The 23,506-nt window shown below is 53.7% G+C and overlaps 8 protein-coding genes across 8 annotated transcripts; 5 read left to right on the top strand and 3 right to left on the bottom strand.

The window, feature by feature from the left end:
• Nucleotides 1-1,331: 1,331 nt before the first annotated feature.
• CH63R_02788 (Gtr1 g domain containing protein) lies at nucleotides 1,332-2,663 on the top strand (the record flags this gene model as incomplete). The annotated part of the gene is made up of 3 exons (XM_018297763.1): nucleotides 1,332-1,585; nucleotides 1,647-1,748; nucleotides 1,805-2,663. The coding sequence occupies 3 exons, from the start codon at nucleotides 1,332-1,334 to the stop codon at nucleotides 2,661-2,663; spliced, it is 1,215 nt and encodes a 404-aa protein (XP_018162579.1).
• Nucleotides 2,664-3,032: 369 nt separating this feature from the next.
• CH63R_02789 (Anaphase-promoting complex component Cut20/Apc4) lies at nucleotides 3,033-5,745 on the bottom strand (the record flags this gene model as incomplete). The annotated part of the gene is made up of 6 exons (XM_018297764.1): nucleotides 3,033-3,358; nucleotides 3,416-3,565; nucleotides 3,621-3,678; nucleotides 3,731-4,441; nucleotides 4,494-5,079; nucleotides 5,132-5,745. The coding sequence occupies 6 exons, from the start codon at nucleotides 5,743-5,745 to the stop codon at nucleotides 3,033-3,035; spliced, it is 2,445 nt and encodes an 814-aa protein (XP_018162580.1).
• Nucleotides 5,746-6,433: 688 nt separating this feature from the next.
• On the bottom strand, nucleotides 6,434-8,211 carry CH63R_02790 (Adaptor complexes medium subunit family protein; the record flags this gene model as incomplete). The annotated part of the gene is made up of 5 exons (XM_018297765.1): nucleotides 6,434-6,523; nucleotides 6,578-7,385; nucleotides 7,439-7,641; nucleotides 7,698-8,141; nucleotides 8,209-8,211. 5 exons carry the CDS (start codon nucleotides 8,209-8,211, stop codon nucleotides 6,434-6,436), a joined length of 1,548 nt encoding a protein of 515 aa, XP_018162581.1.
• A 643-nt stretch (nucleotides 8,212-8,854) lies between these two features.
• On the top strand, nucleotides 8,855-11,673 carry CH63R_02791 (Conserved glutamic acid-rich protein; the record flags this gene model as incomplete). The annotated part of the gene is made up of 3 exons (XM_018297766.1): nucleotides 8,855-10,204; nucleotides 10,253-11,597; nucleotides 11,651-11,673. The coding sequence occupies 3 exons, from the start codon at nucleotides 8,855-8,857 to the stop codon at nucleotides 11,671-11,673; spliced, it is 2,718 nt and encodes a 905-aa protein (XP_018162582.1).
• A 4,208-nt stretch (nucleotides 11,674-15,881) lies between these two features.
• CH63R_02792 (uncharacterized protein) lies at nucleotides 15,882-16,270 on the top strand (the record flags this gene model as incomplete). The annotated part of the gene is made up of 2 exons (XM_018297767.1): nucleotides 15,882-15,953; nucleotides 16,103-16,270. The coding sequence occupies 2 exons, from the start codon at nucleotides 15,882-15,884 to the stop codon at nucleotides 16,268-16,270; spliced, it is 240 nt and encodes a 79-aa protein (XP_018162583.1).
• A 10-nt stretch (nucleotides 16,271-16,280) lies between these two features.
• On the top strand, nucleotides 16,281-17,503 carry CH63R_02793 (Duf803 domain membrane protein; the record flags this gene model as incomplete). The annotated part of the gene is made up of 4 exons (XM_018297768.1): nucleotides 16,281-16,303; nucleotides 16,353-16,609; nucleotides 16,663-16,954; nucleotides 17,014-17,503. 4 exons carry the CDS (start codon nucleotides 16,281-16,283, stop codon nucleotides 17,501-17,503), a joined length of 1,062 nt encoding a protein of 353 aa, XP_018162584.1.
• Nucleotides 17,504-18,574: 1,071 nt separating this feature from the next.
• CH63R_02794 (40S ribosomal protein S3) lies at nucleotides 18,575-19,578 on the bottom strand (the record flags this gene model as incomplete). Its single annotated transcript, XM_018297769.1, has 2 exons — nucleotides 18,575-19,337; nucleotides 19,556-19,578. 2 exons carry the CDS (start codon nucleotides 19,576-19,578, stop codon nucleotides 18,575-18,577), a joined length of 786 nt encoding a protein of 261 aa, XP_018162585.1.
• Nucleotides 19,579-20,994: 1,416 nt separating this feature from the next.
• Nucleotides 20,995-23,504, top strand: CH63R_02795 (Protein phosphatase; the record flags this gene model as incomplete). Its single annotated transcript, XM_018297770.1, has 2 exons — nucleotides 20,995-21,009; nucleotides 21,129-23,504. 2 exons carry the CDS (start codon nucleotides 20,995-20,997, stop codon nucleotides 23,502-23,504), a joined length of 2,391 nt encoding a protein of 796 aa, XP_018162586.1.
• Between the last annotated feature and the right edge of the window lie 2 nt (nucleotides 23,505-23,506).

Consider the following 23,506-nt stretch of genomic DNA (forward strand, 5'->3'; position numbering starts at 1 on the left):
AGACCGAACTCCACAGGCTTCAAACGGACCCAACCTATTTTCCTTTGTTCATCTCTCGAGAGGTCGAGGCGCTCCAAAACAACCCAGGCTACACTATCCAGCGTTTATCGGTATCTTTCAGGAACAGAGGGACTTCTTGGCTGCCGTCGCAATTGTGGATCAGGGTGACCGACGATCTGACCTTGGAAGCTTCTGGGACGACGTAGTGAGCGCCGGGAGCATCTCATTCGCCATTGAAGGTGGAAGGAAGAGGGAATCCTGCTGAGAAGATGGAGGTGAGATTTCGAGTTTCTTTCTGTTTTTGCTGCTTTTTTGATTTCATCTCTCTTCTTATCCTGTGCCTTGTTTGCTATTTCAGTATTTCCATACATCACACCATCCCTCCCCTTGTCCGAGATGAGATATCTTGGGCAGACCAAGACATGTACACAAAACAGTTTCCGAACTCGCAAATACTTTAGCTCAACTGGGCAAGCAACTGTCAACTTCGCGTCGACCAGATACACCTCAGACCCCCTCCCTCCCTTTGGAACATCGCCGTTTTTGCTGGGTCCGCCGAAATGTTGCGTCGCACCAGCAGCCGTAGCCAGTGGTCATCGAGCCATGACCTGGCTAGCTTGGCTCATTCGCCCCGATAAGAGCTTCAGCCAGGTCTTTGATGGTCATGTGAGATGCTGAGCCACGGTATGTATTATGGAAGGTGTTGTGTTTGTACAACAGTAAGATCAGCAGGAGGAAGAAGAGCGGGCGCAAGCTTGCCTCGTGGCGCCGCCGCTGGGACACGTCCCGAGCCGCATATCCTATCTTGGTGTCTCTCGGACGATTCATCGAACGCTTTGCAACAAGCCACGACTTTTCTTTTACGAAGATACGCAAGCCTGCAGCCAGATAGGGAACCCCGTCTTGCGCGTGTCCGTAAGGGAGGCTGTCGAATTTGACCGAAGCTGTGTTGAGGAGGTGTTTTTGTTGACGAGTTTTGGGGAACCGCAAGCGAGCCGGCGGCAGCGTTCGCGTCTTGGTGATAGGGCGTGCGGGCGGGCGTATTTCGGAGGGTATTCGTCAGGGTTGGTTTGATCAAACCCTGAGAGTCCTTCCGGATATCCAAATTCGGCCAGTCACCAGGTTTGCGATCTGATTTACCCGTCTGGAAACCCGCGTAAACACCGAGAGACCCTCGGTCTGTGGCATCGATTTTCCCGAGACCACCGGCAAACAAATACGGCTCTACGACGTGGCAGAAGGTGCGGCGAGATTACGTCTACAAGACGTTCCCAGAACTTGAGGGGGCTCTGCCTGCGAGAAGAACGCACGGCTGCTAAAGCCATCATCTCATGATCATCGGGATGGACATAACACATAGTTCCATTGACTCAGTGCTGTCCCAAGCGGTCGACAGTCTGGAGTTCCCAATTCACAACGGTCCTCTGCGAGCGAACGGTTATCAGACCCCGGCAAGGCTAACGCTTCAGCGTGTCTACGATCAGGTTCAAGGAGTGCCGCCAACGGATGCGAACAAGCCGATCGAGGTTCCTCCAGGGCCTCCTGGAAAGGGGAAACCTAGACTTCTCCTGATGGGTCAAAGAAGGTATGATGCCACTACATCGTAGCATTGTCTTTCGCATGGGCTTGATGCTAACCGAGATCAGGAGTGGCAAGTCTTCAATATCGAGCGTTGTTTTCCACAAGCTACCTCCCAACGAGACCTTGTTCCTGGAGTCGACGGCTCGTATCCAGAAAGATTCCATGGCGTAGGAACTAGACCGTAGCACCCATCTTTTAAGAACTACCGGCTGACACCGTCCAGATCTTTCATGGACTACCAAGTCTGGGATTTCCCCGGCCAGATCGACTTCTTCGAGAACCCAAACTTCGACATGGATGCCATTTTTGGCGAGATCGGCGCCCTCATCTGGGTCATCGACGCTCAGGACGACTACCTCGAGGCCGTCGCGCGTCTCAACGCCACAGTCCTCAACCTGCAGCGCTTCTACCCAAACATCAACATCGAGGTCTTCATCCATAAGGTCGACGGCCTTTCGGACGACTACAAGCTCGACATTCAGCGCGACATCACCATCCGCATCCAGGATGAGCTCTCGGACCACGGCTTCGAGAACGCCCCAGTCACCTTCCACCTGACGTCCATCTACAACCATTCCATTTTCGAGGCCTTCTCCAAGGTCATCCAGAAGCTCATCCCCCAGCTCGGCACCCTTGAAGCCATGCTCACCAACCTGTGCCGCACGTGCCGCTTTGAGAAGGCCTACCTCTTCGACGTGCTCTCCAAGATATATATCGCCACCGACTCGGCCACGGCCGACATGGCCTCATACGAGATCTGCTCCGACTACATCGACGTCATCATCGATATTACCGAAGTGTACGGCTCCTGGCCCCGATCCGACAGCCAGCGCAAGCGCCTCGAGGCTGAGCCGTGGAACGCAAAGGTCGAGGACCAGGTCGCCTGTAACTGGGCCGAGAGCTGCATGGTCCTGCACGACTCACAGCGGCCCATCATGCTGCGTGAGGTTGACCGCTACCTCGCCCTCGTGGCCATTATGAAGGAGGACTCGTATGATCGCATGCCGCTTGTCAACATGAACGTGGAGGCCGTTGTGCAGGGCGTTACCGAGTTCTTTGAGATTACAAAGTCGAGGAAGTGAGAGGACGAGCGTGGATGGGGTTTGGGGAGCGTAGGCATCAGCAGCAACCCGTAAACAGAAGACCTTTCACATGTTCGGGCTCGTGCTACAAAACAAGTTCTGTTTTCGGAAGAATACCAAAGTCTCCTTTCTTTTCCTTTTCCCCGCATTCGTCTCTGGTTCCATCCATCTGTTCACGCCTGACTGGCTTAACTACCCCCGTTCTTGCCTAATAGGCGTATGTGCCTGAAGCCTATGGAAAAACTCGTCCAGCGTCCCAGCGTCCAGCCCCTGAAACTCCAGCACGCCCATACGTTTCTTGCTTCGCGGCGTGAAGCGCTTCGGCGGCACCCTGAACATGTTACCCGGCGACAGGGGCACGGGCGACTTCTAATCGCTCCGCGTTACTGCGGCGGCCGCCGGCGATGGCTGTCGCGTGTCGTCGGGACCAGCCCCGAGGCTGAAGACCTTATAGGCGGTCCGGTTGGCGCCGAGGAGGCACACGCGGGCGGGAACATCGCCTCGCGCGCTGCTGGCTTTCTGGACTTCCAAGTGCACTGGCGTGAAGGAAGTGTCCTTGGGGATCGTGGCTGTAGTGTACTCGCCCTGGAGCTGCTGGGAAAGAGCCGTCGCGGCGGGTAGGCTGCCTTCTTGCAAGGGAACGTAGTTCATGTTCGGGGACTGAACGGGAACCGTGACAACCTCGACGGATTTATCTTTGAGGATTCAGTAAAGGTAGCCAATGGGACGAGAGATATTAATATTGAACATACCTTGTTTGCTCACGAGCAGAATTAGCGTGTTGCTGTCTAGGAACTTGGAGTCGATAATCTTGCCACTGTCTACAGACAGGGCGGCGACTGTGGTTACGACGTTGCTACTGATTCCATTGATGATGTGAATGAAGGTGCGGAAGACGAAGACTGCAATAGCTGTTAGTACAAGCATCAAGTGGAAGTCGCGTGAAGGGCCACTTACCATCTTGATCGCGGCTCTCTTCAGTCACAGCCGTGAAGGTAAGTCCATCACACTCTCCCTATGTGGCAAGTTAGTAAATAGCTCCGGATTGTGCACGCTATAAGACAAACCTCTCTCGTTTCCGAGCACATTGTTGAGTCGACCAGGGCAATCGTACGGCCTAGTGCGATCTTCGTTGGCTGTCCGAAGCGAACGCTTCTCTTCTGCGCTTCGGCGATATCTTTGAAAACCCCACCCGCACGAGCAGAGAGATAATCGACGAGGAAGCTGACGTTCGGGAAAGCCTTCAAATAAGTCTGTCCCTCCTCACAACGTTGAAGCTGTGTGTCCAGCTCTGCAAGCATCGATGTTCCACCTTCGGCTCGCTCCCAGTTGGCCGAGTAGTCTTCCTTGGTTACCTCATCCAGGAATGCGGCCATGGGACTTGCCATGAGATAATTTTGAACGTACACAAGGACTTTGCTATTCTCCATGGTGGCTTCTTTTTCTGTAAGCTCCTCACTTGCCGAGCTCGGGGCAGCAAGACGATCGATCTGGAATCGTATCCAGGTAGAGAAGGCGTTGAAGAGGTCGAGCTCTTCCATGATGTTGAGGAGGATCCTGTGCCCCACCAGTGTGAGGCAGGAGACGACATCAATCGCACGGGTGATTTGTGCGACAGAGAAACCAATGTCATCTCGCGAATCGTAAAATTGGGCCAGCCCGCGGAGGCGGCTGAGAATGATGGCGCATCTCTCCAATGCGGGCAGCAGGTTTTCGTGAACCAGACCGCGCATATTCTCGAGACCAGATACCACAGCCTTGTCCCATCGTTTGTGGCCCTGCAAGACCCTGTTAGCATTTGAGCCCGGGGTAAAGGCACTGTCTACCTACACGCTCAGCGAGATTGTCGACGAGCCACTCGCGGACAGGTTCATATGCGTGGCCGGTGACGACTGTGTGGAACAAGGCTTGGACGATATTTGTCGGACCATGAGCCATCTGCTCTAGATCTCCCTCAACACTGCGTAGGAACCTAGAAGGGAGCTCTCTCGTGTTTTTGTACTCCACTTGTATATGCAGTTGCGTCTGCTTCACGTATCGGAGCAGCTTTTGCAGCGTAGTGAGCTTTGATGCTAGGAGGGAGATGTTGATCGGGGAAGACGGAATGAAAGGCAGGTCCATGGGGACGAGGTAAAGTGCCCGGTCGTCGTCGGCTGAGGATTTCAGGAGAAGGGTGTGGGTTGACACTTCTGGATGAGAGGCATGCTGGACAAGCTGAAGCACGCCCGGCATGTACATGGAGCTCGGAAGGGTGTATCGAAAGTCACCAATGACAAAAGAGTCATATATGCTGAGATGAAGGCGGCCATCGCTCGTGCCCACGACCATCACGAAAACCTGGTCGCTATCCTCGGTCTTAAAGGGCTGGAACAGAAACTCAATACCCGTCCGTAACGTGAACACCAAGCCATCTTCACTATAGCCACAGTTAGCCACAATACCTGAGATGGCTTGGCAAGTTGACTTACCCTGCCCCAGCACTCGAGCTAGGCAAAGGGCTGATCTTGGGCAACGCGGAGTCCACTTCTAAGAACGTAAGTTCTCGAGGAAAATCCAGCGGAGCGGCCCCTCCAGGCAGCTCCAGCCCTTCCGACAAGAGCTTGCGCCATGGCTGGGAAGTTGTCTCTTGAAAATGAGTTTGTTGTTTGCCTACAATGTTGCGCGACCAGCCAATGTGAGTGATGCTGGGTGGTGTAGTGTCGTCTCCGCAGACGCGAATATGATGTGCAGCCTTGTTGTTCTCCAAACCCATCAACCTGACATAGCCGTCACTCCAGCCTACGGCGAGGAACTGCCCTGTCATGGGGTCAATTTCCATGAGCATCGCTTTAATTGAGTGCATGAACTCACCGTCCGGTTTCCACCTCACGGCTTGTGGTTCTGGTGCCTGCTGACCAGTTTTCGCAAATTGGTGGATCTTGGATACGACCTGCTCCCTAGGCCGGTATATCAGAAGATTCTTCCCCGATGCGTCCCAGCTGACTGAGAGATCAACTGTGGGGTTGCTAAAGGGATAGCCATCGGCAACGCGGTGATCGAATCTGGTCTCGCTGTAAGAGCGAAGCTGCATGTTTTTAGCCATGGCGAAGACACGAAGTGATTTGCGATGTCGTTAGAGTGACGCTTGTTCAAAGGACCATAGTTGGGCCCGTGGAGAAAGCTGTCTGCCCCGGCGAAAGCAGTGGGCGATGTTGGGCCAGCTCTAGACCAAGCGTCTGTTGTCTGAAGTGCGAGGTAGTTCATTCAACCGGCTCCATAGAAGATGGCAGTCTCGCGTGTCACACAGAAGGTCAATGTCGACTGCCTTTTTTGAGGTTTACAACTTCTACCGTCTTCCAGGTGCTACCTAGGTAGGTTACCTGCATGTGTTGCGTTTTGTGGAACTGCAACCGCCGGTTAGTGGATTAGGCACCTAGGCAGTGCATTGCAGTCGCTAATGCATATGAGGTCCACTACAGGCTCGCTATCCACAGCGTCTCCAGAGGTGGGACAGTGGACAAGAGGAAGCAAAGACGAAAGGTCCGAGTGAATGATAAGAATCCGCGAAAGCAGCATCAACAAATGGATAAATATCTTCTTTTGCAGATGCTTTCGCATCCTGATTCTTTCTAAGATACGTTTCATATCATGCAGCCAAACATTATGGCATTTGCCAACGTCGCAAGTCAAACCCCCGCTGATCGGAAACTCCTGGGTTGGTATTTAACAACCGCAACCCCCGACAACTTCACCTCAATCTACCTAGGTAAGCTGCTTCCGCAGCCCGTTCTCTATTCAATCAAGAAGTTGTCGGCATTCGACTTGACCTCCTTCGAGAAAGTCACCTCCTCGTCCTCCTCAAGCAATGAGACCGTGGAGACCTAGTACAATATCAGCATCTGCGATTCTCACATAGTCCATGTACCGCGACTTACATCGACATCGATGAAAGGAGACGTCTTCGAGAACCTAACCGTCATGGGGAAGAAGTCATTCTCATCGTTGGTCTCAGCCTCGAACTCGAACGATCCGGTGGGGTTTTCCTCAGAAACCGTTCCGATGTTCCATTCCAGAGAGTCTCCAGAGACTTCGTACGAGGCATCGAAGCTCGAAACAACTGGCTCGCTGGCCTGGTAGGGAATGATCACACTGACATCCTTGAGCGTGTCGCCACCAGTCAGTTCGTACTCGACTGTCATGTTGTACTTATCCGCATCCTTATTGATCCAGACTGTAAACGTGATAGGGCAGGCGCTGGCATCGTCTGCCTTGGCCGTCGCCCTCCAGCGCAGCACGCCCACTGACTGATTGGTTGGGAAGCCACGGGCAGTGTTGCTCATCTGGATCACCTTGGAGCTGTTAAAGAGGTTCTTGTCGACGTTGGGGTGCGTCCGGAACTGGGCGCCGTGAGACGCGTTGGCCGTCAGGTTCAACTTGACCTTGGTCAAGCTAGGGTCGGAGATGCGAAGACTTAAATCACCAACTATCGCGAGGGAGTTGATGGCACCCTCCCTTGACAGCTTGGCGCTGATGGCCTCGTTAACCACGACGTGAATGGCGTCACGGTCAAGGGTCGAAGAGACGCGAGGCTCTGCCGCAGGCTCGGGAACGTGGGCGGGGGATGGCGTGACAAGAGGTGTGTCGTCCACCTCGGCACCCATCTCGCCTCGGACACGCTCGAACATGTCGGTGGTCTTGGACTTCTTGCCCAGTTGCATGCCCTTGCCCTTCGGAGCATTCAATCTGCACTGATTAGCCGCCGACCACCACGTCTTGGTCCTCACCCAGCAACTTACTTGTTGAAGGTCTTGTTCTTCTCGGCTTCATACGAGTCGTACGTATCCGTTGGCGTCGGGCGAGTAGGGGGGGTGTAAGTCGGGTATACGGGCGTTCTGGGCATTCCACCACCGACACGGCCGGCTCGAGCCGACTCCTTGCGCTGCATCTCCAGCTGCTTGGCCTTTCGCTTGCGTTCCTCCGTCGCCTCCAACTCCTTGTTCTATAGTATACATTAGTAAGACGTTGTCAAGAGAACCGGAAAACAGAGTAACGGACTCGCGCAATGATCTCCTGGATCCGCTCCTCGTGACTCTCCATCTCGAGGAAGGTCTTGATCTGGCTGATGGTCAAGTTCTCACGGTAGCCGAGGGTAACGAGCTCATCGAAGGCGCTGAGAAGCTCGTAAGCATTCTTCAAGATCTCCCTCTCATCAAGGCTCTTGCATGTGCTGGTGACAACCTGCGCGAACAGGTGCAGGGAGTCGATGTCTTGAAGGATATTGGATTGGCGGTTGGTAATAAGCACCATGTAGAGCTCGTCCAACGGCTGATAGACGAATCGCACATTGTCTTGTTCGACGGTCGTGTGTTGGGTGCCGCTGTCTGCAAGCTTCGGAAAGGACGCGAGGAGGGCTTCGATGCGGGATCGTGGCATCTCCCTGAACTGGCGGGAGAGGACAGCTTTCCCGCCACGGGTACAAATCGATGCTGCGAGGACAACCTGTTCGAGTCAGCATCCTGTATCGACAATCTGCAATGAAAGATTAAGTAGCAAAAAGACGTCTCACCATTTCGAATAGAGTGTGGTGACAGTTTACGGGGCGAATTGGAGATGTAGGCAGGCTGTCGCAACTCGACTTCGAGGTCACCGGCCAAAGGGGGACCACATTGGGAGCTCGAATATTGAGGTCCGAATGTGTGAATCTGGCCAGTGCACGGGCCATTTCAACCTTACGTACAAAGGCAGAGGCTAGTCCTAACACAGTAAGGCGCAGGCTTCATCCAGAAGGCGCGTCTAATCGCGCTTACGGAAGGTAGAGGGGTGACACGCCTCACCTGGGCCTTTTTAAATTCCCAGCGCGCCTCATTCAACTCCACCTCGTTTGCTCTAGCCTCTGCCTGGATATATTCGCCATCTTTAGACTCTTTGTCCTACAGGTTTTCCCTCCCTTTCCCATGCCTCCAGAGTCCAGACACCCTTACTCAACGAAACCCGCGTCAAAGGCTCAGATATCCCAGTATTCTGGCTAAGCTTCTCAGGACCGTCCACTGTTCCCTGTCGCAACCAACTCAGTTTCGTTAGCGTCACCGGGCGAGCATCCGGATTCGCGACATCTGGATTCTCCAACCAGGCCAACAAGTGTCTCGATAGCCACAGCTGAGTCGAATCAGTCTATTCAGATTTAATTTTTCAACTTGTCGACAACAGAAGGGATGGCTATCGAAGCAGCCCCGCACCCGGGTCTTGAGACTCAGCAGCACGAGGAGTTTATCGATTACTCTGAAGACGATTCGGCAGCACCTGTCATCTCCTCCAAAGGCTCCAACAGCAACTCGTTCTCCTCCACCGTTAAATTCGTAGTCGATCCGTCAGAGAACCCAGAGGAATTGCTTTCAAACACAGACCACCAAAGTCAAGCTATCGACCTGCAGGTAGAAGCTGACTCTGAGGCCATATCCGTGATCGCCGACACACACTTTGATGGCGACGGCGCGGACTTCTTCGACGCAGATGACACCGAAGCTGCCAACCAGCTCGATGCTACGGAAACCGATGGTGGTTATTTTGATGACACCGAAAACCCTGGCGAGGCCAAGGTTACGGAACATGAGGGTATTGACATGAACGAAAATGAAATCAGCTGGGAGGATGGACCGAGCAATGAGCAAGACGCAGAGAAAGATAACAGCAACAAAAACAACGACATCGCCAAGCCTATCAATGACGACTGGCAGCTAGTTGGCGAAGGAGAACACGCCGTACACGATGCCACAAACTCCAACGAGGACGTTTCCGACCACGGGGAAGCGGAGAGCCATGAGACTGACCACGCACTAGAGGTCCATTCCAATGCATCTGGAAATCTTGCTGAAGAAACAGAAGCAACGTCTGGTGTCAACGTTGATCCTGTCTCGGGGGGAGAACAAGCGGCCGGAAGCTATGATTCGAAGGCGGATGGCGATGTGAACGAGATAGAATATCCCGAAGACCAGGACATCGACAACTCCGTCGATGCCTCTCAAGACGGTCACGACGCCCGGGCCGATGGTCAGAATGCTATCCAGGAGGGCCTTGGCAACGCTGCCAGCAAACAAGTAGACGCCGAGGATCATGTCATGGGCGAAGACTTTGAATCACAGCTCGAACAAGTGATCGAAGGCAGCATAGCAGAGACTGATGGTGTCAACGAAGAACATCACGATAGCGAGGTTGCCGATGTTCCAGTCTACGCCGCACCAGACGAAGAGACGTCAGACCGCGAGCATGTGGTATATGATGATGAAATGCTTGCCGATGCACGGTCTTCAGTTTCAGCAGAGACGCCGTCTAATGAGGACATGGATATACCTGTTATCACAGTCTCATACAAGGGCATCGACTATCCCTTCTTTTACGGCGCGCCGGATAGCGAGGGCAAGGAATGCTTCTTCAATGACCTTTCCCTTTTGCACTGCAAAATGGAAGGAGTATTGGCTGGCTTCCGTCGAGAACTTGCCAGCGAACTCGGTCCACTTGACGAGCTTGTGTTTCAAATCGACGAGCTCGGACTTGAGTTTGCCGAAGTAAGTTTTTATCCCCTGAAAGTGAAAGCTCTTCTGACCAGCTCAAAGTCTACCCAGTCAGATGTCTTTTCCGACATCACATTGGGACAGATCATATCTGTTTTTGACTCGTTGGTCAAGAACCAGAACCCTGACGCATCGAAGCCACTCTACGCGTATCTTTCAACTCGGCCGAACTGCAAGAAACGATGGCTCTCTCTCGTCGATGATGCTTACAATGGCAAGGGTCTTGATGAAATCAGTTTTTACTTCGCATCCAGGGCGCAGAGCGAAGCTCCTGAAATCATTGATGACGATGAACCTGACCTGATTGGAGAAGAAGACAATGCCGATGCTGCTGCATGGCCACAGTCCCCTGGCGAGAGCGAGCACGGTGACCAAGACGATGTCGAGGTCCAGCGTGAAAGTGCTGAGATCAACGAGGAGACCAACGACGATAACGATGTTGGCGATGGCATCGCCGTAGACGATGGCCTGCAGCCGCAAGGCGCTGTTGACAAGCATACCCTCGAGCCAGATGCAAGTGCTGCAGAAGATGTGGACGCCGAAGCGACAATGGTCGACACTGAAGTTTCTCTCATGGATGATTCTGCCACAGCCGAGGCTGTTCTTACTGTTGAAGCCGCCGAAGTGGCAGACGTGGCGGAGGACCAGCAGCCTCAGCATCACGAGGAGAATGGTAATACCGACTGTTTTTTATCAACTCCTTGTTTTCGCCCCAATTTTTGTCTCTGCATCACTTGCGCTTCGAGCTTCAATGCGGACCAGATGGTGGAAGAAGACAGTCTGCGATACGAATCTATGGTGCAGATGATCAGAAAGTCTGCTCAACGACAAATGGACTTTGTACTCGATTATTCGCATCTAGACGTTTCCAGGGGGCATTGTACCAGAGTAGCCCCTCGTCACTTGCATTCTCATTCTGATGTTAGCATGGCTTTTTCATCAACCACGGACGCTGACATTACACTCCAAGCTCTAGAAGTCGATATATCCAACCCACTGGTGTGGGATGCGGAGGAAGCCGATGCGTTTACTACTGCTGAAGACACTCAGCCCTTCCTAAATGATGAGGACCTCATGCAAAACCTGAACCAGATCGCCGAAGGCGTCGATGGGATTTCAGCAGACAAGGTAACCCCCAATACCAGTGCCACATCGACTCTGAACGGCGACGAAGAGGTCAACTACGATAATGAGCTTGATATCAATGCCGACCTTCCTGAAGACGAGATTGATGCCCCTGAGGTGCCTACCCAGGACGACGAACTGGCAGAGATCGATTGGAGGGAGTTCCCTGGACAAGACGATGGTGTCGCGAAGTCTCCTTCGATCTCTAGCAAACGCCCGAGATCGGATGTGGACGATGTGCTGGATGACGAAGCCCAGAAAGGTATGCTCTCGTTTCCCAATCATGCAAAGTATGCCGTACTAATCGTGCTATAGACGTCAAGCGTCGTCGGTCTTAGGCTTCGGGCATCCTTCCAACTAACCCTTGAGGCATTTTGGCCGATACAGCTCGATTTCGGGTCTACTGGACTTTTGGTCCCAGACGTTCGCCATCTTGCCAAACCCGGATATTCTAGTGCGACACTGCGACTACGGAAGTGTTCCACGTCAGGGCATCGCATCTGATTCAAAGAGCTTGTCGCTTGGGTCAACAAATGTGACCATCAAGGTAGGCTTCCGAAATGATTTCTTACTGACTTGCAGCTTTTCCACCGAACAACCACCAACCAGGCGGCGACCTGGCGTACTGAATGGACAACACATTCCTGATGCAGTTTCTACCAATTCTCCTCGATACCCCGTCTATTATCTTGCATGTTGGTGGAATTTTGGCGTACAAAGGGGTTGAAACGTGATGGGATAGCCCATTCGGCTCGGTCAATGTTTCTTGTACAAGTCGTTTGGGGAAAGGACATAACGAAGCCGAGGAGGCCTGCAGCTAGGTGAAGTATGAAGTCTTTCCGCATCAAGACGCAGACATGACCACCACCTAGGTTTCCTTAGGACATCTAGTTGAAGATTGGTCGTTTGTTTCGGAAATGAGCTCGTGGAGGGAGGTATGTCGATGATGCCATATTTCACCGAGCTGATGCGTAGAGCCCCTCGAGAACAACGGCCTACACCAGGAAAATCATCATTTATTGAAGAAAAAGCATTCACTCAATGACTGCCACGGCGTGACTATGTGAAGTTGAACGTAACGACTCGCAAGTCAATCGGGTGAAAGTAAACAGCTCATCATGAAGCCTCATCTGCTTGCTTGTTCCTGGCTATTGCGTGAAATGAATGACTATTCAGCTCTGTGAGATGTCGACGAATGGACGGTTGAGCCCGTCAAACAGCATCTGTTTTGATGCCTTGATAGGATGGTGGTCGATGCCATTCAGAGTTGGACGTGGCCTGAGCAGACGCTGCAGGGCGGCGTCGCATGCACTTGAAACCCACCACGGATGCATTCATTCCATCGCAGTTTGTTCCGGTCTTTTTCATCCCATGTTGGGTCTGTTATAGTTCGTGGTTAGAACGGATCAAGGACGCAGACTAGTATGGCGGGCATAAAGATTGGAACACTGCGAAGAAGAGGGTTATTCAAGCTCGGGCTCTTTCCCCCCATCGGTACTCGCCCACCTGTGTGAGCAAAGCGAAGCACGACGGTTTCGTCATGCCGGTAAAACAAAGAGGTGGGCGACGGACTTGCACACTTCCATCGCTGATAGATCTCAACCCCCCCACCCCCCTCCCTTTCCATAATCAAGGGGATTGATGGGTAGGTTATCTAGATATGTTGATCGAATGCTTTAAAGAAACAGATATGTTTTTATTTTATATTATTTGTATTTTTTCTATTGGCAATGCTTAATTGTAGTGTGAGGTAAACTCTCGAGAACAACCTTCGTAGAAGTGTCTTCTGCTCCCCACCTGATTCGGGAGAGAGATCCGGGGGAAGAATATGTTGTGACGCCTGGGCATAAGGCATGGGGCACGGGGTGTAGGAAACCCTAGTCATGTTTCGGAGCTGCAATTGGCAGAGACGGTGCTGGTCACGAGTTACGGCAGAGTATCGCGCCTCAGCATTCCTCTGTCGTGGCATTCTCAGTTGAAAATGCGGTAAGGGAAACTCACTGGGGTGCGACAGAGGGATCTGGGCGGCCAGTGAATGGTGTAGTGGCACCGGGTCGGCGAAGCGGGCGCGGGATGCTCCCGTCTGCGGGTGACGACGACTTTCACAACGAGAAGATGTACTTCAGCTGTGGCTGTGCATGGGATTTTAATAATAGGAGACGGCCGTTCGTGTCGTGTCAAGTCCCGAGAGGCAGCACTGAGAGAAATAATAGAGGCCAGCGAATTCGGCCAGTGTCATTTCGTAATGAACCTGTTTCAACGGGACCCCACATGGGCTGTGAGAGAAAAATAGAAATGCCGATTTCCCTCTCTGTTGGATCGGATCTTCGTATGGAGATTTACAGGGGAAGGGGGGCAATTAAAGCACTGACCAGACCCGAGTGACCGAAAAGGGCCACACATCCGCCTTTTTTTCCCTCTTTCTTCACCCCAGTTCCAGTGCCCTCTCTTTGTCCCTGTTTCCACGGGGAAGCGGCGCTGCACTGTCGAACCATGAGTGGGCGGCTGGCATGTGTGCCGACAGTCCACCCTGAGGAATTGGCCATCGCTGATTCACACCCAGCCTCTGATGAATGCGGCTCAGGGGGTTTCTGGGCGGCATGACAAGGGAAAAGTCCAGCATGACAGCACGCCCGAGCGCCCCCCTCACCGTCCTGGACAGAGTCTGACACTCCTTGAGTTCTGGAGAGCGCAGTTGAACCACCCCCCTGCGGAGTGAAGAACGGAACATCCCACATCGAATCCCCTTAGGCGCCCTCCCCCCTGTCGGGGTTGAGCCTGTTCCGAACCCCCTACCTCTACGATGACCTCAGCACCGGCGCGGCCGTTCTTGCATACCTATACCTAATAGAGGGCAAAATGAAGAAGATCATGAGATGATGGAGTGTAAGAGTCGCATGGCAGATGAAAAGGGGGGGGGGGGGGTTGGTGGGAGTTTTGAACAGATGAGCATGGTTAAATGGTCCAGACGGAGACGGGAGAATGAAAAGAAGAAGAAAGGTCACCAAAGTCTAAGAGACTTGGCTTGGCGTCCCTGCAGAGTGTCATGAAATCGCCTTCGGACCAAAATCGCATACGAGGAACGTTCTATCCTACTGATCCCGCCCGTCACGCAGCCATTCGGAGTTACTGGAGCTTGACATGCACATGCATACAAACTCTGTACAAAATCCAACAGCGTCCTTGCGATTTCAACCCTCGTCTGCCCAGGTTCACAAGAATATATAACCTCACAGCATCACGTCCATTGCCCACCCTCGCGACCTCGCTCCCCACCAGAAGGCGGCTGAGCATTGGTACCTATTCGTACTTTGCTCCTCCAAAGTGGACAATCTGGCCAGGTCTCTCTCTGTCTTTCCCACCTCTAGCGCCTACTTCCCCGTCTTGTCGGCTTCAGCCCCCCTCGACCCTCCCGTCCGGTCGATACTCGATAGAGGCAGGTTGTATCCACCCGCACTCAACAAGTCTGGCGCCGCGGCCAAGTTCCCGTTTGTGCAGAGACGGACCACGACGGGACCTATCGCAGGCCGTCCGTATTTCCAGGGACGATTCTGGGTTTTCTCCGACACCTGGCTCTTCCGCACTGTTCTGTTCTCTTGAGTCTGTCGCCGTTCAGCCCACCAACCTCGCTCATAGTGCAAAAGAACGAACCCGGAAAAACGATCGCGTACCCTGCAAGGACAAGGTTCCTTTACCTCATTACGTACCTGTCCTATTTCCAGTGCAAGGAAGGGGCAGCTTGGCGGGTGACTTTCTTCAGACTGCAGGGCACCTCTCCAGCCCTCTCCCCAGGGGCCTCTGAAACTCAAACCTGTCCCTATCTGGCTGGTTGGCATTCCTCCACCACGCCAATACCCACTACGTGAACCACCTTTTCTGTTACTCTACTGGACCACATTGCACTCACAGCACACTACCAACACCACCAGTCCCCGACTCCCTCCTTGCCTCACACGCACACACCACTCTCTCTCACACTCGTACCGCCTTGCGCCATCTAACTTAGTGTGTACCGAGAATCCTGTACCGTGCCGCACGAGTAAACCTGGATAGGTACCAGATCTCTCTGGTTCCAAATCTGTCACGCTACGTACCGCCCTCGCAGTTTTATCTGCAAAATCCCACGAAACACCCTACCTCTCCTTTCGGCCTCCCACTTGCGCCAACCCACCACTCTCGACCCCGTCACTCGTACACCAACCGCGACGAACTCCTTCTACTTTGCCGCCGACTCCGACCTCGACCCCCGACCCGACAGCGAAGAGACGACGGCCGCCTTCATCACCACGACTACCATCATTCCCGATCCTAGCTCTTACAGCTACGACAGCCAGAGTCCTTCCTGGCCCATCTTTCCATGTGTCGCTGCTGACGAGGTCCGACCATCACTCCAATCGCTCTACCTCGCCCGGCGCGAGCCTCGCAAGCTCCTCTTCACGGGATACGACATTCTCTACCGCGACCGTCTCACCACGGCGCACACGTATAACAAGCACCGACACTCCTTTTACCCTTCATCGCAGTCGGCGCATTCACATTCGACAAGATGATGCTGGACGAGAAGTACGTCTGCGACCCTGTTGGCATTCCGATCGCCATCCAGATCAGACGCCGATTCGTACATCTGGCCTTGAGACCCCCCCTTTCGCTGACAGTCAACCAGATATATTGGCCTGGGCCTTGCGATGGCGTCCAGCTTAGCCATTGGTACGCATACGTATCTCCGCAAATCTTCAAAGACCCATCACTAACCGTGTCGCCTTATAGGTATCAGTTTCGTTGTCACGAAAAAGGTACGCGATTCCTGACTGTCGTTGTCGCCCTGGCACCGCCCTCGATTGCGTTTACGAAATACCGAGGCTAACCCTCGAATACAGGGTCTCTTGCAAGCAGAAGAACGCCATGGCTTCGAAGGCGACGGTTACGTTTACCTGAAGAGTCCAGTATGGTGGGCTGGTATTTCGACCTGTGAGTTTTTATCGGTTCTCGAACGACGCCGACACCTCGCTAACACGAGATCAGTGGTCCTTGGAGAAGTCTGCAACTTCGCCGCCTATGCATTTGCGCCCGCCATCCTTGTTACTCCTCTCGGAGCCTTGTCCGTCCTCATTGGGGCTGTTTTGGGATCATATTTCTTAAAGGAAGAGCTCGGCGTTCTGGGTCGCCTAGGTAGTGCGATCTGTCTTATCGGCGCCGTCATCATTGTTCTCCATGCGCCCCCAGACGAAGACATCAAGACCATCGACCAGATCCTGCATTACGCCATACAGCCTGGTATGTATATGATTCCGGTGGTATACCGCCACCGACAACTAACAGCATGCCAGGCTTCTTGTTGTACGCGTTTGTCGTCACTGCCTTCGCCGTCTTCATGATCTACAAGGTTGCGCCGGTTCACGGACGGAAGAACCCCATCATCTATCTCTCCATCTGTTCGACCGTCGGCTCAATCTCGGTCATGTCTGTCAAAGCCTTTGGCATCGCCCTAAAGCTCACGTTCGCCGGAAACAACCAGTTTAGCCACCCCTCGACTTACGTTTTCATGATCCTAACAACCGTTTGCATCCTGACGCAAATGAACTACTTTAACAAGGCACTTGCTCAGTTCCCCACAAATATGTGAGTGTAATAGAACAATATTGCGCGTACCGGACTGCACTAACGACAAAACCGTGTAGTGTCAACCCCCTTTACTACGTAACCTTCACGACGGCGACCCTTTGCGCGTCATTCATTTTGTTTGGCGGTTTCAACACCACCGATACCGTTAACACTATATCTCTTCTTTGCGGCTTCCTGGTCACCTTCACTGGTGTTTACCTGCTAAACCTTTCGAGATCCGACCCGAACGGACACAAGATGGTTGCCGGCCGTGGCGGTGACGATGCAACCGGCACGGACATGATCTCAACGATCCAGACCCGCCTGAGCATGCAGGCCCGCCGAAGCCAAGACCCCCACAGATTGAGCATTGGTAGCCGCCATGGTGACACGACTGGCTTGATGAGGGCCTACGACGAGGAGGCCGGTGCCGAATTTGGTCTGACCGATCTGGCCGAGGAAAGCGACGACGACAATGACCACCGCAGAGCAAACGGATCCGCCAACGGCCACTCGAAACCATACAATGAGACAATCGAGCTCCAGAACCAGAGGGCCGACAGATGAGAAGGTGCGGCGGAACCGTCTATTTCCTGGTTATTGATAGATGTTGAGGAGGCGGTTGTCTTTTTTTTCTCTCGAAGCATTTCTTATCAGGAGCCCGCCATGGGGGGCAATACTGTACATTTTCTCGAAAGCCATATGACTGAGAAGTTTTCCACGACATGATCGGATTCATGAACAAGGCAAAGACCTACGGAAAAGGTGTAGGTGCGTCCAAAGGAAGGATTTGGAGAGGAAGCACCGGAAATCAGAACCATCAAGCTTTCCACACAAACACACTATTTCGCTTCTGCCACGGCATGGGGAGTATTTTCGGCACAGGAGGGACCTGGCTGGGGGGCGTTTATCAGGGTTTCCATGGTACCGTGTGCGAAAGCACCTCTTGTACGATTAGGGAGGCGACAGGTGGGAACGAGGCATTTTCCGATTCGCCTGGAGACATGACATTTTTGTTCATAGTCCAGCAGTATTCGAAGCACCATAGACATCGACAATGGCTGAGGAGAGCCTGTCGAATTGAGCATCATGGACTGGTACGACTTTGACTGAGCGAACATTGAGAAGACCGGCGACACATCGCGAACATCCTCCCTAGGCACAACTATGTGTACAGCTTGGGGTTTGTCTAGGGATCCAGTGAGCGAGTCTAATCAGGACGCACCTTTCCGTCATCGGCATGCAAGATCGCATCACTTTTGTCGAGAGGCTGGCGCCGTCATTTACTTGAATGATTTCGTTGCTCATTTCATGGTTTGTTCTACCATTACAAGCCAGTCGCAACTATCCGAATTCCCTTTCGCAGAGTGATGCAAATGTTGATCAAGACGCCTGAGTAGTGAACCACCCCCGTCCTCCCAATTTTTTGTGCCTGGTTCGCGCGAACACCCCCATTTTTAATGATCTCCAAGTCTGTCTGGTATTTTTGGGAGAGTAGACAATAGAGACTAGAAGCTAGCGGAAAGCAGACCAAAATTTTCCCCTCGCTGACATCCTTCACCAACCAGCCGGGCTGGTGCCAGACTCAACAACCTCCTCGACGAAGACATGAGAAGAGTACTGCGGCTCGGCAGCCTCCTACGACTGAGCCTCAGCCTCCTCGCCGCCCTCCTGGGCCTGCTGCTCCGCTTGTTGCGCCTCGGCGGCGGCCTGGGCCTGAGCGGCCTTGGCGCCGTAGTCCTGGGACATGGGCTGGACAACAGTCTGCTCCTCCTTGGGCTCGAGAACGGAGACGGCGTCAGGAAGGGTCTTCTGGGGGCCGGCCTTGCCCTCGGGGTCGGAGCCGCGCATGATCTTGACCTTGATACCAAGGACACCCTGGCGGAGGAGGACGTGGCGGGTGGCAGAGTCGATGAAGTCCTTAGCGGGCTGACCGGAGTGGATCATGAAGCCGTCGGTAAACTTCATGGACTTAGCACGGGCGGCGCGGAGCTTGCCGGAGACGACAACCTCGCAACCCTTAGCACCGGACTCCATGATGAAGCGGAGGACACCGTAGCAGGCGCGGCGGACGGCAAGACCATTGAGGAGCTTGTAGCGGAGGGACTCGCACTGAGCGACGGCGGACAGGCCGCGGTTCTGGACCTTGGCGGCGTAGAGAGAGACCGAGTTCTCGGGGAACTTGAAACGCTTCTGGATGAGCGAGGTGAGCTCGCGGATGCGGCGGCCCTGCTCGCCGAGAACCTCCTGGGTGTGGGTGGCGCGGATGATGATGTCGGTTACCGTGGGGGTGACGCGGACCTCGACGCCCGAGTAGCCCTCCTCGGCCAGCTCGCGCTGGAAGAACTCGTTGAGCTCGGCGTAGAAGACGCCATCGGCGACGAACTTTCTGCGCTTGGAGCTGTTGGGGGAGAAAAGAAATGGTTAGCGATCCATTGTCCAATTGGTCGTGTGCAGCCTTAGCCTCCCCCGTTGCTGTTTGCTCTTTCTTCGAGATCGTGGAACTTGTTTCGCGACGGGCGGCGGGGTGTGGGAGTTTGATTCCTTATTCTTTTTCTTTTCCTCTCCTCACGGCGAGCAGCCGACAGCACAGAAGGAAGTTAGGAGAGAGGGGCTTACATCTGAGTGCCTGGAACAGCCATCTTGACTTCTTTGCCCGGTTGTCGAAAAAAGGGGGGTGGGATAGTTGTTGGAGGTTTTCGACGGTTCGTTCGCGGTCGGGGTCGGGTGAGAGAGGATTGAGAAGTGAGGTTGTTCAGGTAGCCCGCATTGCCAGTCGTCCAGGCCTCGCCAGATTTTGGACCGCGACCAAATTGAAATTCTGTGTGCCCTAGGCGGTAGGCGATAAGGGGACCATGATGGTCTGTGCGTTCTTATCGGTAGAGAGTTAGTTTCGCTGAGCCCCCCCACTGCGCCAGCTGTAGTGACCTGCGAGCCCTGTCGGCCCCGGTTGCAGGCAGAACTTGGTCAACAGCACAGAGTACCTCTGCGCGTCTCCCTCTGCACGTCTTCATGCAAGTGACAAGGTGAGTAATCTTCTATCTGTCAATGGTAAGAGGCAGGCATGGTTGGAAGGCAGGCGTAATAGCAGCTTCTATGAGGCAAGCACAACAATTGTTAGTATTAGTGGACTGGCAGCAGCCAGCCTACGCTTAGTCATTTTAGTCGTAGTCACGCTCCTTGGCCGGTTGATGGTCGGAAATCGGGACAGAGAGCTCCGTTTGCAGGTTGGTTGTGGGGTTCCATGGGGGGGCAGCTTGAGCCTTGCTGCCACGCTGGTCCCTGGTCGTGATGCCAATATGGGTACGACCTTACAAGTCACAGGCCCAGCCCAAGCCGTGTCAGGTGGGTAACCTTTCGTAGCTGGAGTTGGAGATTCACTACCCAATCATCATTTGCTTCTGCCTCTTGCAAGTGATGCACTCCCTCCCTGGCCGAAGCGCCCTTTTGTTTTGGAAACCAAAGTGCTCTCGTGATGTTTTTGCTAACCACCTAAACATAAACACCCAAACATCTGTATTTCAATTTGTTTTTGATGTTTCCAGACCGGGACAAAGGAGACCGGCTATCAAGGGCAGGTTTCGCATCCATACATTTGGAAAAGCACATCTTGCATTCCATTGTCAAACACTCCCTTTAGAAGCTGTGACGTCGTTGGCTCTCAGTCTCCCGCTCTCTGGTCTGTCAGCCCCGCGCTAAGTTATAGTGGAGACCAGGATCAGCCGTCTCTTCCTGCTTTGCGTTGCCCTCCAAGTTGCAACAGCCAAACAGCCGACCTCCGACCTCCGACCTAACAACCATCTCCCTTCGCTACCTACGACCTTGGAAATCAAACTTTACCCTGCGCAACCTCCAACTTCAACCTTGCCCGGATACACTAATTCTCCTCCTTTGTTAGCCTTTCTTTCTTTTCCATCACTTAAGTTGTGCGGCTTGCCTGCTACTCTCCCTCAAGTGAATTTCTTCACTTGCAAACCCTCTCCTCCTCCGGACCTTCCGCGCGCGGCCATGCTCTAGTACCTAGCTTAAAGAAGCATCATCTCCAATTGCTCTTCACAATGGAGGCCAGGAAGGTGAGTCCGACACGCGCTTGCTCTCAGGCCCCCCCCCCTTCCCCCTCCATCTTTTCCTTCTCACAGCAGCCTTGAAAGAGGAAAGACCAATACTGACTGTATCGCAATCTGGAATTCAGATAGTCGAAAATGTCCAGTGCATTAATGGGGGCCTGACCTCAGTGGGCACCCTGCGACTGACCGATTTCCACCTTGTCTTCTGCGCACCACCACCTCCTCCTCCCAAGGACCAATCCAAGAACGAAGACAACAACAGCAGCCAGCCTCCTCCCAAACCCAGGGAATCATGGATCACCTATCCTATTCTTTCGCACTGCACCCTCCGACTTATGCCCCCAAACCACGGCATCCACAGCTCCATCCGCCTACGCTGTCGCGACTTCATCTTCGTCACCTTTACGTTTGAAGACAACAACGTTGCCAGAGATGTCTTTGAGTTTGTGAAGCTCAGGACCTGCAAGCTTGGCACTATTGACCGCCTCTTTGCTTTCAGTCACAAGGGCTCCAGGGTGGAGAGACAAGTCAATGGCTGGAAGATTTATGATCCCAAGGCTGAGTTCCGTCGCCAAGGCATCAGTGAGAAGTCGGCAGACAAGGGCTGGAGGATCACCAACATCAACAAGGATTACTCCTTTTGCGATACTTACCCTGCTACTCTGGTGGTTCCCTCCTCCATCTCAGATAATGTCCTCAAGTACGCAAAGGAATACCGGTCTCGACACCGAATCCCAGTGCTTAGTTATATCCACCCAACCAACAACTGCACCATCACCCGCAGCGCTCAGCCTCTGTCAGGTATAACCAGAAAAAACAATGTACAGGACGAGAAACTCGTCATGGCTTCCTTCGCCCCGACCGTACCCCGGGCCAGCATCGACAGAGACCAGCCCCCTCGCCGAAGCCAGTCGGACACGTCGGAGAAGAACTCGGTGGACGTCACAGAGCTCTCAGAGCAGGCAAGGCTGGAGGAGCAGGCTATTGCGGATGCAGAGCCCAAAATGTACGACGAAAAGGGCAAGCGTCTGATCTATGGCGCCCAACAAGTCAACATGATTGTCGATGCCAGACCTACTGTGAACGCCATGGTCAATCAAGTCCAAGGCATGGGATCTGAGCCCATGGATCGCTACCCCGGCGCCAAGAAGGCGTTCATGAACATTGAGAACATCCACGTTATGAGAAGCTCGTTGGCCAAGGTCGTGGATTGCCTCAAGGACGCCGATATCTCCCCCTTGTCCCCAGACCAGAATGCCCTGGCGTCGACCGGCTGGCTGAGACATACGCAAGCCGTCTTGAACGGTGCCGAAATCGTTGCCCGTCAAATATGGTTTAATCACTCTCATGTGCTGATCCACTGCTCCGACGGCTGGGACCGAACTAGCCAGCTCAGCGCCCTCGCTCAAATAATGCTGGACCCCTACTTTCGAACCATTGAGGGTTTCGTCGTTTTGGTCGAGAAGGATTGGTTGTCGTTTGGCCATATGTTCAGGCTGCGGTCTGGCCACCTGAACCACGAAAGCTGGTTTGCTGTTCAGAAGGACGCGATGGCTGGCTCGACCGTCCAGCCCGGTGAGAATGACGGGCGCGACGACGCCTTCCAGAATCTCTTCACCGGTGCCAGGCAGTTCTTCAACCCCACCAAGGAGGACCAGGCTGACCTTGAGGCTGTTGCCGAGGGCTCTACGGGAAAGGTCGCTAAAGACGAAGCTACCGTTCCGAAGATGATCAGTCCAGTCTTCCATCAATTCCTGGACTGTGTGTACCAGCTCCTCCGTCAGAACCCGACCAGGTTCGAGTTCAATGAGCGTTTTCTTCGCCGCTTGATGTACCACCTCTACTCCTGCCAGTACGGCACGTTCCTCTACAATTCCGAAAAGCAGAGAACCGAGGCCAGAGCTGCTGAACGGACAGCTTCGGTCTGGGACTACTTTTTGCCCCGGAAAGCCGAGTTCACCAACAAAGACTACGACCCCACCATCGACGAGTACGTCAAGGACCGTGGTCGTATTATCAAGCCGAACCTTGATGACATTCGCTGGTGGCATCAGCTCTTCAACCGTACCGACGAGGAGATGAACTCGCAGTTGAACGCTGTGGCGGCAGCTGCGGTGAACAGGGCCTCGGCGTTGGCCAACTTCCAACCGTCTACAGAGGAATCCTACGCAGACAGCCAGCCTGGCACCCCGCCCCAGGGAACACTAAGCCCTAAACCGACACCTTCCCTATCTACCAGCCAGTCTGTTTTGGCAGCTGTCGAGACAGCGCACACTACACTTACGCCTGATCGACAAGAGCGACAAGCGCCGCCTTTGCACCGAAGTGTGTCGGCCGAAAACTCGAATGCCTTCAGCGCTTTGAAGGAGGGCATTGCCGGTCTGAACATTGGCAAAAACGTCAGCGGCATGCTCACCAACCTCGGCGGGCGCAACGCTAGCCCCGCGTCTGCTTCGAGGATTACAAGCCGCAGCGAGCAAGAGCTCCGGGAGATGACATAGGG

Source organism: Colletotrichum higginsianum, chromosome 2 (genome assembly GCF_001672515.1).
Source record: "Colletotrichum higginsianum IMI 349063 chromosome 2, whole genome shotgun sequence".
Taxonomy (NCBI): domain Eukaryota; kingdom Fungi; phylum Ascomycota; class Sordariomycetes; order Glomerellales; family Glomerellaceae; genus Colletotrichum; species Colletotrichum higginsianum.